The sequence below is a fragment of the Sipha flava genome, unplaced genomic scaffold (genome assembly GCF_003268045.1).
Source record: "Sipha flava isolate LNK unplaced genomic scaffold, YSA_version1 130_pilon_pilon, whole genome shotgun sequence".
In the NCBI taxonomy this organism is placed as follows: domain Eukaryota; kingdom Metazoa; phylum Arthropoda; class Insecta; order Hemiptera; family Aphididae; genus Sipha; species Sipha flava.
In genome coordinates, this window is record NW_020271756.1 from 595,795 (window position 1) to 613,294 (window position 17,500).

Sequence of the window (17,500 nt, forward strand, 5' to 3'; positions counted from 1 at the left end):
TTTTCCGAAATATTTGACATTTTCCAGGGGGGGGCATGTCCCTCCCTTGCCAACATATGTACTTACATAGATACCTAGTCATTTTTATCAGTGATTTAATTTAAAACGTTGAATACCTATGTGTTGACTTGCTTTATAAAATATATCTATTACTTCAATGAAGTAACTTCATCATAATTTATTTCTATGTAGTAGTTCAATAATATATTAACATAATAGCATATAAATCTTGGGGTGGCTTCCTGAGCCCTGACACAAACTACCAACACAATCAACATTATTATAGTTACCTATCTATATTAATTATTATACATTTATATTTAGATATTTGCATATTTGGCACTACCAACTCCTTACGTTTTATTCAATGATCTAAGGATCCAGATGAATAGTTATGCATTTATAGTGTTTGTTTCAGGATGGGGCTCCCAAATGTACGAGTATGTAGGCCCTGAGACTCACGAGAAACAAGTGCAATTATACCACTTGGTACTCTACGTGGGCGCCATTGATGGTAGATACTTTGGTTTCAAATTTAAAAGAATAATACAGCAATATATTCATCCATCTTTATATATCACACAACCTAAGATTTCCATTCTTTTTTGTATTGGTTTTCTTATTCAGTTAGATAAATAATTGAAAATGTATTTGTCAGATGAAAGGCTGAAGCGTTGCAAGCATAAGTAAATCTTACACTTTTTAAAATGAATTCCAGAATATGCGAATTAGGTAATATGTTATTATTTATCGAATTATTACTAAATAAAATAAGGAAGTTCTGTCACAGAATAGATTAATCTAATCTGTAGTTATATAAACGTCTTAAGTACATTCCATATGGAATTATGGGAACTTCCCGTGCTATGACATCCTGAGTCATAGACTTTGAATAGAATATCCACAGGTTGTATAATATAATTATGAATGTCTGCTGCCTGAGGACTTCCCAAAATTATTTAAATAGAAACCATAAAAATTTAATTTATTCTAAAATATTTGATAAAAAATAAATGATGTTTCATAAAAGAAAACAAAAAAAATTTTTTCTAAATTATCGTGCAAAAATTTCTCAAGATAATGCAACAGCTATAATTGTTCTTCATAAACAAATTAATTTCAAATTAAAATAACTACCACCATAGAACATACGTTCTATGCTACCACCACGGTCTTAGAAGATCTAAGACCGTGACGACCACCAATAAATTCATGATAACCACTATCAAATTATAATATAACCTCAAATATCCGTAATAAAAGATAAAAAGTAGTTAGAATTTGATTTTTTATTACTTATATGTGTGTAAAAATAATAATGTTTCCTTTGCAAACTTTACAAGTACAAACTGTTTTATTTTATTCACTATTTATTATTTATTAAATTTGTTTATATTTATAAAAAATTTTTACTACTCTTTTTTATCAATTTTTAGATTAAAGTATATTGATATTTCTTTTTCCTATTAAGTATATATTAAACTTGGTTTCTTTTCTTTCCACAATACTTTTGCAAGACTTTAAAATGAACTCAAAGCAACACATGTAAGTTAAACGCGAAACTATAAAACGATTCATAAACTTTTAACTTTATAAAGCATATTTAATACTGTAAACATATATATTTAGTTGTTGGAAAGAATTCTACTACAAGCTAAATAAATTGAATGTAAACTATTCTGATGAATCAATTGAGTCTATGATATATGATAGTTTAGATGACATGAAAAAAGGCCTGCTCAAATTTAAATCTCATGCTTCATCCCGTCTGATGTTTTATAAAAATGATAAATCAGACACAGACTACTTATATCCTATTTTATCCCAACTACTTGTAATTATTATTTTATTTTTGATCTAATTTAATTAGAAATTTATGCATTTATTCAATCAAGTTTCTTTGTTTAGTTTATTAATGAGGAAGATGCTAAAGTTGTATATAATAAATATAATAAGTTTGTGTGTCAAAATGATTTGAATAAAACTATGACTGAAAATGAATTACATAATGTATGTGTTAATGTATGGAATTTTTACAATGAAGAAATATTGTTCTTATTTCGTTCATTGAAATACATTCTTACTGCAGCAGAAAATCATAACTCTCATTATTCTGTAAGTATAATATATATCTATTTTTCTACAATTTCTAATCAATATTTTTTATTTTTAGACAATTTGTAAAAAAATTGTACATAAACAAATTTGGAATGAATGGTATACTTCTCTTCGAGATCAATTGTCATATGTTCGTTCATTAACTTTTTTTGATACTATTGTTTACAAACCACTTCAGAAAGTGATACATAAACAATTGCTTACATTTGTTTTAAACCAGCAAATTGAAATTTTACAATTGATGGTGTTAATTTCTTTAAAAATGGTTGAAATTTCAAAAAGTGATTTTAATGTTTGGGTCACTAATCTAATTGTAAGTATTTTTAAAATTAAATGAGAATAATTTACAATTATTAAAAATTATTTTTATTAAATATACAGTGTGTAAACGGTAATCGAGAACACTCAATATTTTTGCGTAGAGACCTGCTATTTGAATTCTGTTTTTTTGGCAGTTGTTATGACATAAAAATACACATTTTTATGGGGTTTGAAATTTTTTACTTAACTTGTCATGCGCATGCGCATGTCAACTTTTTTTTTTAAAATGGCAACCCCTTGCTTTAACCACTAATTATTTTTTGCCTATTTTTTTAATGAATTTTGGTAGTTGAATCAACTTTCGAAGTCCAAAATTGACCAAGTTTCGGCATTTAAAAAAAAAAAAAAAATTAGAAAAAAAATGCACTTGATTACGGTAATCGAGAACACTCAATCTTTGCGTAGAGACCTGCTATTTAAATTCTGTTTTTTTGGCAGTTGTTATGACATAAAAATACACATTTTTATGGTCTTTGAATTTTTTTTACCTAACTTGTCACTTGCATGCGCATATCTAACTTAACGTTATAATAGAAAATTATTCAGTAATTGAACTTAAAATAACGTATGAATATCACCGTAATAAATAGTTGTAAAAATGTCAATCTTTAACAATCCTATAATAATTATTTTCAGAGTTACAATCAAAAAGCTGAAAATCGAGGGCATTTTTTTTCTAATTTTTTTTTTTTTTTTAATTGCTCTAACTTGGTCAATTTTGGACTTAGAAATTTGATTCAACTACCAAAATTCATTAAAAAAAATAGGCAAAAAATAATTAGTGGTTAAAGCAGGGGTTTGCCATTTGAAAAAAAAAAGTTGACATGCGCATGCACGTGACAAGTTAGGTAAAAAGAATTCAAAGACCATAAAAATATGTATTTTTATGTCATAACAACTGCCAAAATACAGAATTTAAATAGCAGGTCTCTACGCAAAGATTGAGTATTCTCGATTACCGTTTACACACTGTATATATAAATCATAATATTTTATTTGTTACAGGATAATAATTTTGGAAAAAATCAAACTCTGGAATATGATTATAATAATTTACAAACTGCATATCTGCCAATAATGAATCAAATTTCTAGTTTAGAAACATTACATACATTACAAATGATAGCAATATTTTGGGAGTGAGTAGTATTAAATTATATTATTGTATTAAACTGTATTTGTATTTGTTTTGAAATCAAGATCATTTTAGCATGTAATGAAAATTGTATCTTTTGGATTAAATCAAATTTGAGTCCATTGTATATTTCTTAAATAATAAATATTTGAATTCATATAATATTACTTATTATTTGTTTTTTCTTAGAAATGAAAATTATGTATGGTCAACTAATTTAGAATTCAACGAAGCCGATAAAAAAATTCGTATGATTCAACCTAGTAGTGAATATGGTATTGTCCTATTAGCTTGGACACTCCTTCATCTTAAAGGCAAATTTGGCATCAAAAGTAATCAAAAACTAGAAGTTTATACAGAAGCAATAAGTGCATTAAAAATGTGGCCATCTTTATTAGAAATGTGTCAATCATCAGCTATTAAAGTGAATATTTTTTATTTATATATAATTATTAATTGCTGTTTTATTTACTTATATGTCAGACTTATAAATTTAAACTTTAGGATCACCCAATAATAGACAAATTAGGAAGATTGCTATCTGAAAACCTAATTATAGAAAGTATTAAATTAGATATATTTGAATTGGTTGACTATGATCCAATTCTTATTAAACTTTTGTCATATTTATTAAAAAAAAACCCAAGATTATCGATTGAAACAATTAACAACTTAGAAAGCGGTATTGGTTTATTTGTAAACAAATTTATAGAAATGTATCCTGTTAATTTATGCAGCTTATTTGAACTATTTACTGGTATTATCAAAGGAGCTCCACAAAGTTTGAATAAAGTAACTATTTTATTATACAGTATTAAGATTTATTTTTAATGCAATATGTATTTTATAGGTATGGACACTGATGAATAGTATTGACACATTTTATGCTATTGCTCCACCAGATGGACAGTATATTTATGAACAGAAAATGGATAATTTTTCATTAACTGATAAATATTATGTAAACAACTCAATTTATAGCATTGAAATTCCTAAAGACACAACATTTATTATTAATGGAGATATGGTTTGCTTTAATATTAAAGTGCCAGTATTCTATTTTTTGAATTCTGCTATTAACAACTTTAGAATGGTAAATAATAATTTTGTTTTAAAAATTGGACTTTATTAATACCATTTATTTTAGTGTCGTGATGAGGATCGTAAGTCTAGTTCTTATATTCTTACAAAAGAGATGCTTGTAAATTCTATAAAAATTATTCAGTCTATTGCAAATGTTGCAACATCTTTGAATGATGATATTATGGGAACATGTGAAACATTGTTAACACTTGTACCTAGGTATAATGTTTTGAATATAATTTATATTTTAACTTTTTTCATATTATTATATGTTTTTTAGTGTTTCCTACATTGATTCAAATTATGCGACTGATCCAGAAATAGTATCTGAAATATTGAAATTGGCAAGATATATACTTGTTTACTTTCCTGAACAAACAATGTGTTACTTTAATGCCAATAATTTTTTTCCTTTTTTAATGAGTAGTGTTGAAGATTCTGTTGTAAATTTACATCCTTTTTCTCAAAATTCTATTGCATTAATGATTTTGAAGTATGGATCTGAAATTTATTCAGTTTTAACACAGTATGTTAAATTAGTTGAAGCTTCACTTAAAGTAAGTTCTATTTAAAAATATTAATGTTTATAATTGATTGAATATATATTATAATTTATATTTAAAATACTAAATTTAGGTCAGACATGTGCTTACACATCAGTGTGCAACAGCTGGTATAATGTTTGTGTTCAAAACTATTATGCCCTTGTTGAGTGTATCAGATTTTTTTGTTGGACCCAGAGAAAAAATGAATCTTGGTTGGGCTTGTATACGCCTAATTTATGTTGTTTCTAAGTTAGAACCAGAAAGTGATGAAGATGATTCAATAATACTTATTAAACAAGTTATAGATTTATGTCTACCACATAGTCTTACATCAATTGCATCATTAATGATTTTAAACATAGCTTCTATAGGTAAAAATTTGTTTATGTAATCTATAATTCCATTAATAATAGCTTAACTTGTGGTTTAGCATGCATAATTTAATGTAAATTTATATTATTATTAATTTATTAATTTATATTATGTTTTTAATGTTTAGGAGAAAAAGATTTTATTAAAATTATGCATAATTATCACAGTTGGACTGTTGGACTTGGAAAAAGAAATATACAATGTTTAATATTTGCATTATCCTTATTAAATTATATCATTGACACTAAGTCAATTGTATGTAACAAATTATATTTCATTGGAATTTATTTGTTTTAAACTGTATACTTTTAATATTTTAGTCTGACGTAAAACAAGGAATGAATAATGCATTATTTGATCCCGAAAGGAGGCTCTCAGTTTTATTGTCATATAGATTGACTGCATTTCATAACAAATTAAGTACATTATCCCTTACTATTCTTGGTACACTTGCAGAAGTAAGTAAAAATCTCAATTATTATTAAGTAATATATCAATAATTATTTCATTATATTCAGAAACGATTTGTCTCCTTCAGTCTTTCAATGGGTTTTGACAATGATAAAAGAGCAAGGACAGAAATGTTATCTTATTTAAAAATACATAGACTACATTCTACTAATATTGTATGTAATGTATACATAAAATTGAATTAATTTGAATATTCATATATTTTAATTTTGTTATTAAGGTAAAAATGTTAAAATTTTTACACAATGCTATTGCGTATCAATGTAAGATGTTTGAAATTATTTTGAATGTGGAATTACTTGAAAAATGTATTAAAGAAAAAAAACAAATTGAACATAATGATAATAGCATTTTATGGTTTATTGAAGTAGAACTAGAAACTGATGTAAGTAAGATTATCCAAAGTTATTTACTTTTCTTAAAGAATAAGGGTTCTGCATTGCTTCTCAGTTATAGACATAGATATTTTATTTCAATGGGAACTAATTTAATACAATTTTTAATATTTCATCGTATAAAAAAAAATCTGATTTTGTCTTCTTGGTACTTTCAGGAAGTACATTTTTGAATTTCTTAATAATTTTCTAAATAATTGAGTAAAAAAAAAAAAACAGTAATATTTATAGGTTAATTAATTGATGTTGGAATAAATATTACTAATATATAGTAGTAAAAACTTATTAAATCATTTAAAGTGAATTACTCACTATGTCATTTGCCTATAAGACAAAGTTCACTTATTAGTACAATGTATATAGCTATTTTAAAAATATACTTATAATATTTGGCAAAGTAAATATATGTTTAAATAATAATGATTTTAGTAAAAAAAAAAAAAAATGTAATATGAATAAAAATCAGAACGTATAAAAATAATGTACCTAAATAATTACTAATTTATAAAAGTTAAGACTATAACTGATACTAGATTATTCCTAATGTGTCTGTTAACATTATTAGACACATTTCTACTAATATATACTTAGAAATTCCATGGATTTAAAAAAAAAAATCGGAAGGAAAGGTGATGCCGTTCTTCTAGCAACAAATCATAAGCCTTTTACGTCCTAATTATTGATTTGGTATTGTTGTCTTAGGTTTGGTATGTATGAAACATATATCTCCTTGTTCTTATTTTTCCGCTTTAACGTCTTCGTCCTGGGTTGAAACATCTATTTTCCACCGAATTGTTGGGTTGAAGATGAATCCCTGGTTCTTTTTCCCATTCATGACAATGATTAGTATAATTATAAAAAAATTTGATTTTTTTCGTGTGATATTTTGAATATTTTAATTACTTTTTTTTTCTTCAAAATATTAATAAAATAATTTTAATTCGATAAATCTTGAAAACTTGATACAAAGTTCATTGTAAGTTTTTTTTTCTTGTGTAGAATATTATTGAATATTTGTAGTCACTACCAGGTGCGTCATATAGGGGGGGGGGGGGTAGACTATGGCAATCGACCCACTCTAAGAAATTTTAAAAAATCAGAAATTCTTTGTCCGATTATCAAATGCTAAAATCGGTAAACAATAAATTTTTATTTACTATTTTGTACTCAGAAATCAGATAATATTCTCTTTTAAATACATGTTCACGGTTTATTAAAAGTTGGGAAACTGGCTCCTCCCCAGTTTACGATAATCGTTATTACGCAAACCTTATAAACTTTTTTGATATATTATATATTTCTATATATGTGATCTTTATAAAACAGTTTTTGTGATATCGATGCCATCAAAATCGAGCTCATAATTTATAAAAAACCGTTAAAATTGTTCCTATTCATCTCAAACTATGGTACATTATATTTGAGATACAATTTTATGTTTTTATAAATAAGTTCTGTAAAGTATTAAATATACAAATAATAAAATTATAAGTATTTATTTAATTATATTTATATTATTATTCCATTAAACCTATTGATAGGTAACTTATAGCCTATAGAATAATAATGTTTTACTATATTAAATGTTATTATTTAATTGGGTTAGTTTTGGTAAATTGAAATGTTTCATGTTCTTAGTTTATCATCATAACATCATTATATCACTAATCCTTATATGTTTTGTTCCGAAAAAATATTTTATTGATAGTCTATTAATTGATAGTTCATAAATATTAAATGTTCAAATATATAGGTAACTATAATTTTTTAAATATTATTAAGTCGGAAAATTTAATCAGTTGTTCTACCTTTTTAAAAGTTGAAATGATGCCTCTGTTACTACTTTTTTTCTTAGCATTTGAATATTGATAAATCTTGACCAAAATACAAACATTTGTAACATTGTAATTAAGATTCTTCATAATAACTAACTAATATATTTAATATTGTTTTATAGGATTTCAAACAAGAACAAGAAAATAATATTTATCTTGAAACCTTAGGAATTATTCACACCTTGTGGTATAACAGATTTAATTTAGCAATGAATTATTTACAACAAAATAAAAGTTTTTGGAACCTAATATTTAAACCACTTTTTCATAACAAGTAAGTTTTAAAGAATTTTTTTTTATTAAGATTTTTAGGTTAATCATCTGCCCTACCTGTACTAAAGGTATTATTTATTCATCAATTTTGGTATATTTAGTTTTGTTTCAAACAATAATTGTTACTATTGTTATAATGCAAAAATATTGTTTTATACCATGAGATAGAATTCTCAAAACCAGTGTTTTTCAAACTAAGGTCTGCAAATATATTTTTATGTGTTAGAATAATAATTGTAAATAACTTACTGGTTAAAGTATTTGAGTTGATTTTTCTTTCAATCAGTGTTTCTAAATTTTTATTACATCGACATGATACTTTAAATTAAAATTATACTTTATTACATATTATGTAAAGAAATATGAATAATAAATAAATATTCAACTCACATTGCTGGTTAGCTTTTTATCAGATGTCCTTCCTCGATCACAGCATTTTGATTAATCTCAACTATAAAAAAAATAGTAAAAATAGATTACTTATTTTAAAATATTTCCTAATTCATTTATGTTATAATATCATTTAAATTATGCTATTAATGAATTGTTATCATTTGATATACTTTGCAATTAACATAAAGAGATCTTGTGGAATAGTGATCTAAAACAATATATTGAGTATTTTTGTTATATGTCTACCCTGACTATTTTTAATTGGTTAGTTTAAAATATAGATTTTTTGTTTTTATTAATTAATTTTTTTATAGAATGATACCAGAAATAAATTCAGAAATATTTTCAATTTTGTCACTTCAAGCACATTACTGCCCTATTGAGAGCAATAAAGAATTTTCTGAACAAATTGATATTTTTTTGAAAACAAGATTAAACAATATGTTAAAAGTAAGTTTTAAATTCTAATCAAAATTATTATTTGGTTATTAACTTATTTTTAAGTTCTAAAACTGTAACTATGAAGCAATTAATTAGTTTATGACATTACATCGCATAAAATAGTATATTATTTGGTATTACAGCTATTATAATTATAACAAAGTTGCTACCATTTTAAAAATTATTATTATTGAAACAAAAAACTATTAATATCTTTGTGTTTTTATGTATATGTATATTTTATGCTTACATTTATTTTTTATTTATTTTATTTTTAGGGATTTTTAGATTATTTTGAAGAAAATAATGATAATTTTATTGATATAAAAAGGAAGTTAATTTATTCCTGGAAGTTTTTTACATTATTAGTATTAAAAAACCATGATTCTGCTGTAACCAATAAATATCAAGTAGTTGATAATATTCTAAAATTATTTATCATTGAGCTTAAAGGTAATGATACTAGTTCAATTGTCAGCTTGGGAGAGTCCTTATTGATTATGTTACAAATATGGAAGAAGTAAGTGTAAATCATTATTTAATATTAAATGTATTTAATTATTTTATATTGTAAATATTTAGTACTTTAGTATTTTATATTTATTAAAAATTAACCAATAAACATAGAAGTATTTATAAGGAAAACAAATTAAGTCTGTAAGATAAAATAATAAAATAATATTATAAAAAAAAAATATATATAATTTTATTTTTGTTTATTTTTGAAACAAATTGCCTGACTAATTCCATAGGTTTTTATTTAAAATCTAAGAATTGGTATATTGGCATTTATAAAAACTTCTACTTTCTTAAGCGAAAATTGTTTCCAACACATTTTTAAAAATTAAAATTATTTTTAAACATTATTGATAACCTCATATATATATATTTAAAATCAAATAATCTATTATTAAATAAAATCTAGGTTAGATTTAAATCTAAGTAAACTTATGTTTTTTTATTTTTTTTTGTATCAATAGGAACTGTATAAAAGATTCAAAATCAACTATTGATGATGTACAATTAATATTAAAATTACTAAATCATAATGAAACTTTATCAAAAAGTCAAACATCCAAAACTACTGTTTTGATAGTAGTGAACGAGATCACAACTATTATATTTTCTGATAATGAATCATCAACTACTATTCCTGAAGGTTTTTATTTTTTCTGTTTATTTTAATATATTTTTAATTAATTTTATTATTTACTACAGATATTATTAGTAATGAAATGTATATTACTATTTGTGAACTTGCTGAAAAACAGTTGGAAAACATCAATGAATCAGATCAAGAATTTCGATCTGTTCTTATTAATTTAAAACTTACGAACCAATTATTTTATAAAATTATCCCTATTATTACTAGACTGTCTAATAACTGCTATCAATCATATTTTTTGACAAATACAATTAATCAGATACTTAAATATGTGGATAAATGCAATAAAGTCTGTATATATTTAAACTGAATAATGTATAAATTATAACATTTGCTTTTATGTCTTATTTAGGAAAATCAAATTAATTCTGTCACTGTTGAAGTGGCTGATTTTCTTTTATATTTATCCTCATCAAAGCATTTTCGTTTACAATTTGGTACACAGCCATATATTGTAAAGCATTTATGTGCTGTACTATCTGCCAAATTTGTGACTCATACAGTAAGTAAATGCTTAAAATATGAGTTTTGTAAAATGTAAAACTATTTTTTTGTTTAGAATGAATGCGAATTGAAATTTGATGATTCTAAACGATTATGTGTCTATAAAAATTATTTTAAAATACTATTAAATTTTATAGTAATTTGTGACAGTTGTGTAAAGAAAGTAGCAATACAACAACTAACTTCAATTTTCTCAGATTTATCTATAATTCTAAATTTTGTGAGTATTTTAATTAAGCATTACAAAAATGTGTCTAATATTTGTTTTAACTGCTAGCCAAAGAATATGAAATTATCAAATCCTCATTTAAATCTTGTACAATCAGTTATTCAATTAATGAATTTAATAGTTTCTAAAGAATATTATTATTATTGGCAATCTATTGGTGGTTCATGTTTTATTGTTCTTGAAAAAATTATTGTGAGTAACTTATTATAACGTTTATAATTTAAATATTATATTTATATATTTAATGATTATATTAAATTCATTTAAATTTTTTAGATAAGTATATGGGATTGTGCTTATGGTTCATATTTACAATTAAATGATCCAGATAGTTTAATCATGAGTATATTTAAAAATGAGAAAGTACAATTAAATCTTCCTGGTTGGAAAACAAGGGAGGATATATTTACAGAAAAAGATTTAATCAAAATTAACAAAACAAGAAAAATGTATAGCTATTTTTTTGATATTTATGTTTGTATTAGCTTATTTTATTGGTTTTTGTGTTTTCAGTCTTTTTGAAATGTTGTATTCTTGTAATTCAATTCTTGCACGAATCATGGTTCCTCCTTATGAAATTGTATCGCTGCTTCAGTTGGGTATTAGTAATGCTAATATATTTAGGAACATTGTGAGCAATGAAGTAATTATTGATTCAAAATTCAGTACGTTTTTTACTGTTGATGGACTGATTGAAATGATTGTATTCCTTTCTGACAAAATAACTAGAGTGAGTAAAATTAATCTTCTTTTTTCATATATATATGATTAAGGGCAACAATTTATTCCCAGTATAATAATTAAAAAGTTGAAATTAATATTAAAACAAATAAAAATTAATAATATTGTATGATTATTGAATATTGTTTAATTGTCTAGCATGGAGTGGTTTCTACATCATTGATATCAGCACTCAACGAAAGATATGTATTAGATGTAGATTTAGCAAGTTTGAACGATGCATTAGAACTTTGTGTGTATATATTTACCAGTCAACTTTTAATGAAAGTATCACAAAACAGTGATAATAATCAACAACTAACTGAAATAGCTGATATTGCCAAAAACATGGTAGCTTGTTATATATGTTGCTAATTTATTTGTTTATCACTTTCATTATTTTTTTTTTTTTTAGAGTTTACTTCTTTATAGAACAATAAGCAAAGATGTAGAAGATAAACGTATAACTTCATTTGAAATAAGATCTCAACAATCAAATGTTGATGGGTCAGGAGATTTACTAATTGGTTTTATGAAGTTATTGGAATTTATTAAAGACATTCACAGGTATTTTCAAATTTATATTGTTTTCAATATAAGGTCATTAAATGATCTTATATATTGAAAATAAATTAAATTTTAATTATGTATATATATTTTTTTCAAAATAATTTTAATTTATTTTAAACTTAATTTATAGGATTTCAACTGCTTCATCAAGAAAGGAAATATCATCTGGATGAAATTACTAAAATGAATACTGTCTTGATTTACGAATTATAATTTTTTTCAGAGACTGATAATAAATATTTATTTATTATTATATGTATATTTATATTTTTTTTTTTTATAAAAATAAGAATCAAATGTAAAATATTAACTTTTTTTTATTTTGATGTATAATAAAAAAATTTAGATATATTTTCTTTTATTGTTTGTGTATAATGAGTATTATTTTTATTTTTTTTCATTAAAAATTTGATTTATTTTTATTTTATAATATAACTTGTATTTATAGTTTTTTAATAATACAGTGTTTAAATAGTAAATATAATATTTACTATTTAGTGAAACCCGTGTTAAACAGAATTCCTAACAATTCTGATAGTTATTGAATAAGTATAAACAAAAAATAAAATAAACAACACAATTATTATTTACAATGTTTGTGCGCATTTTGAAGAGATGACTAGATGTACACCTTGAGCTAGAGGGGCTCTTGGAGAACCAGTATGGTTTCAGAAGAGGGAAGTCTACAATGGATGCCATTGAAAAAGTGCTGGCTATAATTAATCCCATTAATTCTGTACCCTGGAGACGAAGAGAGCTCTGTGCTCTAATGTCAATCGATGTCGCTAATGCCTTTAACACCACACCCTGGGAAAAAATCAGAAGAACTCAAAAAAATGTAACTTTTTAACTGACACGAATACTTCGAGACTACCTTAGAGAGAGAGAGAAAGACAGCTACAGACAAATACGGGTTATAAAATACATTAAACCATGTAAACAATTTTAATTAAATAATTGTATATCCATATTATGTTAATCTTGTTTATAAAATGTATTTATAAAAAAAAATATGTAAAAATATTCAAAAAGTAACCAATAATAAATAATTATAAATGATTTAATGCATTTTATAATGAATTGTGTTATTTATTAAAATTGAAATGGCTCTCATTCAGTCTATCCGAATTTGGTATCAAAAATATCGTTTGTTATTAAAAAAAATAAGTTGCATTGCACATGCGCGTACCGAGAAGATTAAAAATTTGAAATTTATCTGAAAATGTGTATTTATATACCACTAGCTTGTAAAAAAAACATAATCTGGCCGAGATATTCAGTGTTTCCTAAATTGGTGAACACATGGTATATTTCATCAACATTTTTCCATTCTTCTCTTTTTGCTCCTGAGATATCTTGCATCCCTAAGAAACAATAATAACTACAATCAAGTTTCTCTTCTTCTACAAACAAAGTTCCTCATTTCTCTCTACACAAGCCAATAATGAGTTCCAGTCTAAAAATCGTACCCTGGAACGCCAGCGGTATACTAAAGAAAATAAATGAACTCGGCGCATTATTATCAAAAATTAATGTCGACATAATTCTTATAAACGAAACTCACCTTAAAAAATTCTCAAGATCCCAAACTATATACAGAAACGATTTAATACTACCAAACAACCCAGCCCATGGTACTACAATATTAATTCGTCATAACATAGTGCATCAACCAGTTACACTAAAAACAAAACTCTAATCTTCATCAATCCTAACTTAAATAAATAACCAAACCCCTCTCATTTCTTCAGTCTGCAAACCACACAGGGCAACTTTGCTTTTAAAAGATTTAAATATTTTAACAAATGGAGCAGAAAACATAATAATAGCAGGTGATCCAAACTCGAAGCATCCCTTCTGGGATTAACTTTTTAACCATTTCCAACAAAATGATTATTCAATCATTGCCGCCAGGAACGCCAACTTATTTTCTGTACTCATCAAGATACAGGCCAGATATCCTAGACAGTGGCATAAATTGGGTCTAATTCTGGTGGTGTAGAAGCATATTCTTAACCTATAATTTCCAATACATCAATTTTCCAGCTTCCTAAGTAAAATCCTTCCTAATAAACCTGAAACTTTTATTTAATAACTAACATAAATCAAACAACTATATGTATTTTAAGCTTTATTTGTATAAGGTTTATAAGCTAATATTAAAAATCTTCAATATGACTTGCTGTCATCTGACATATTTTGACTTTTGAGAGTTGAATGAACAATGATTCAGTAATAAAACACTATTTTGGCGGTACTATATTGATAATATAATTTTATCATAAAACACGGTTTAAAATTAATGAATAAAATAATACAAGACATTGCGAAACACTGGAACATCTTTTGTGTTGAAGGTTTGATGAGCCTCGATATTAACAAATAACAAGAAATTATATGCGATGGTAGAATTGTGTTTGCACAATTTAATTAAATTATATCATTGTTATCGGTGCTTTTTCTCTTTCCATATAGTCTTATGTAGAACAAGATTCTAGTACACTTTTTTATAAGCAATTATTTTAACTTCATTATCATGTATAATTTTTATATAATAGTCGAGTTGACAAATTATTTTTATTGTTTCGGTATTATACAGAAATGTATAATAATTACATAATATAGTACGACAATTTACCATGTCACAACTTTGCTTTAAAATACTGAGAAAATTGAATATACGTATACGTATTCGTATTACGAATTGTACTGCAAAATACAAGTGTTAGCTTGTGGTACATAATCAGCTGACTTATGCAGTGTTTCGGGGAATCTGAATAACTAAACAATTAAATTTCGAGAGCTATATACAAACTATGTGTGTTCGGTAAACACAAGAGTAGACAGCAGTGGCGTAGTCAAGGGGGGGCTAAGGGGGCTATAGCCTCCCATGGGCCGTGTTTATATGTATAATGTATCTTGACTATTTAATAGAATCAATAGATGCTCGTTTTAATCAAAGGTTTATTGATGTTATGCCACTTGAAGGACTTATTCCGGCCAATTTAAATATGTATGACGATAAAAATATTATAAAACCTGCTAAAATATATGTCCAAGATCTCCATGATGATACCTCATCTACAATCAGAGCTGACCTGTTTATATGGGGGCAACAATGGAGTCAAAATACTATTCCAAAACCGAATTCTGCTCTTGATTCACTCTCTCATCCACCAATCTTCGACCTAACATTAAAATACTTTCACAATTATTCGCCACGTTACCAGTTACCTCTTTCACTCCGGAAAGAACGTTTTCAGCACTTAATCGCTTAAAATTTTTTTTAAGAAGCACCATGTCGGAAAACAGACTGAATGGGTTAGCTATGGCTAATATAAATAAAAAAGAGCAATTCGATGAAAATGAAATAATAACTTAATTTGCCAGAAATTCGCCTAAGAGGATGCAGCTGTCAGAGTGGAGCAAGTGACTGAACACTGAAACCAAAATTATTATTATTATTATAAATTATATATTAATAAATATTTTTAAAACTATACTAAAATGCTTGAATTACGTTTAGAAACTTGGTGGTAGATAGTGGGGGGGGGGGGAGTAAGGGTGAATTCTCATATCCTCTCTTACCTTACTTATCCAAAAAAGTGGTTAGCCCCCCCCCATTTAAAAATCCTGGCTACGCCATTGGTAGACAGCACAATGTAATTAACTGGTCGTAGCCCATTCGGCTCCCGTTTTACAAAAAGGTCAATTCCCAAACGGCTCCCGTGGGAAGGAACTTGTGGTGTACAAAACCAGAGCCGTTTAGGAATTTACCTGTTCGTTAGACCTTTTTGGACGGGAGCCGTTTGGGAATACGCGAACAATAGACGGGTGCCGTTTGGGATCTGATGTAATTAACTAACAATGAAAAAATAAATAAATAACTTTAAGGAGCTAGAACCGATAATGTCTACATACACATTATGTGGGTAGTCCTCCTCAGGGTTATAATGTCCGCAGGAACGACGGTGAGGTCTAAGGTAGAGCAACCAACAAGATATTTATCCCGGGTTTTAAAATACCATAAAAGTACTGATTGTGAACGTGTATATCATAATATACATAATATAAATTATCTATCGATGTTTTTATTTTCTTCTTTAAATCTAAGTTGATGACTAAAATAAGTCATCAGCATCAAAAAATTGAACCTTATTTTACTTTCATGAAGGTAACCCCATCAAGTTGATAAATAAACTCGAAACCTATGCCAATATTTAGCAAATAATTGCAAATTTATTTATAGAATTCGCAAATCCCCCCTCAATTTCCAATTAACATGTTTCGATGAGGGAGGGGGCTAACTTCATGTAGCCCAACTAAGTTGACCGATTGAATTGGAACCATCACTAATACTTTGTAAATAAATGCAAATCGGTTCTTAAAATTTGAAAATTAAATCTCTAATTTTGATGATTTTTTGCGAAATTTCGAATGACATGTAATTAGATCAGTTTTACGGAATATTTTAACCAATGCATCACGATAGGGATAATTTAATCGTTTCGGAGAAATATTGATCTGTTTTGAAAATAATTATTAACTTGCTGAGTAGACAAAAGTTTTTCCAAAAATATCAAATAGTCCCCTGAGGATATTTTGATCCGTGGGGACAAATTCATTCATAATGTATACAATCACATTTCTTTTCAGATTGTTTTGGTGTTTTTCGACTGATGCTATTATAGTAAAGAAATGGTTTTGGAAATTTTATAATCATCTTTGAATATATTGTGCTTGTGTCGTTGATTTATTTGAGTTTTAAAAATGTATTTAAATAGCTGAGTAGTTGAAAAGAATTATTTCAAGTACATGAAATCCTTAAAACAAACCTAATGGTGAAAAAAAGCCAAGATCCAAAATCACTCCCAAAGAAGTCGGCCTATCAAAGTAGTGAAATCTACATTGTGGCCGTCTGGTATTTTTT

The 17,500-nt window shown here is 25.9% G+C and overlaps 1 protein-coding gene across 1 annotated transcript; it reads left to right on the plus strand.

The window, feature by feature from the left end:
• The first annotated feature begins 1,406 nt into the window (after positions 1-1,406).
• On the plus strand, positions 1,407-12,823 carry LOC112694515. Its single transcript, XM_025570005.1, has 28 exons — positions 1,407-1,545; positions 1,630-1,834; positions 1,909-2,115; positions 2,174-2,431; positions 3,445-3,578; positions 3,764-3,998; positions 4,079-4,366; positions 4,425-4,667; positions 4,722-4,876; positions 4,938-5,214; positions 5,294-5,573; positions 5,702-5,829; positions 5,895-6,032; positions 6,093-6,200; positions 6,266-6,430; positions 8,398-8,549; positions 9,256-9,391; positions 9,661-9,902; positions 10,363-10,541; positions 10,601-10,836; positions 10,900-11,049; positions 11,107-11,271; positions 11,329-11,472; positions 11,557-11,729; positions 11,794-12,010; positions 12,160-12,351; positions 12,416-12,567; positions 12,701-12,823. Exons 1-28 carry the CDS (start codon positions 1,526-1,528, stop codon positions 12,741-12,743), a joined length of 5,022 nt encoding a protein of 1,673 aa, XP_025425790.1. The 5' UTR covers positions 1,407-1,525; the 3' UTR covers positions 12,744-12,823.
• Positions 12,824-17,500: the final 4,677 nt, after the last annotated feature.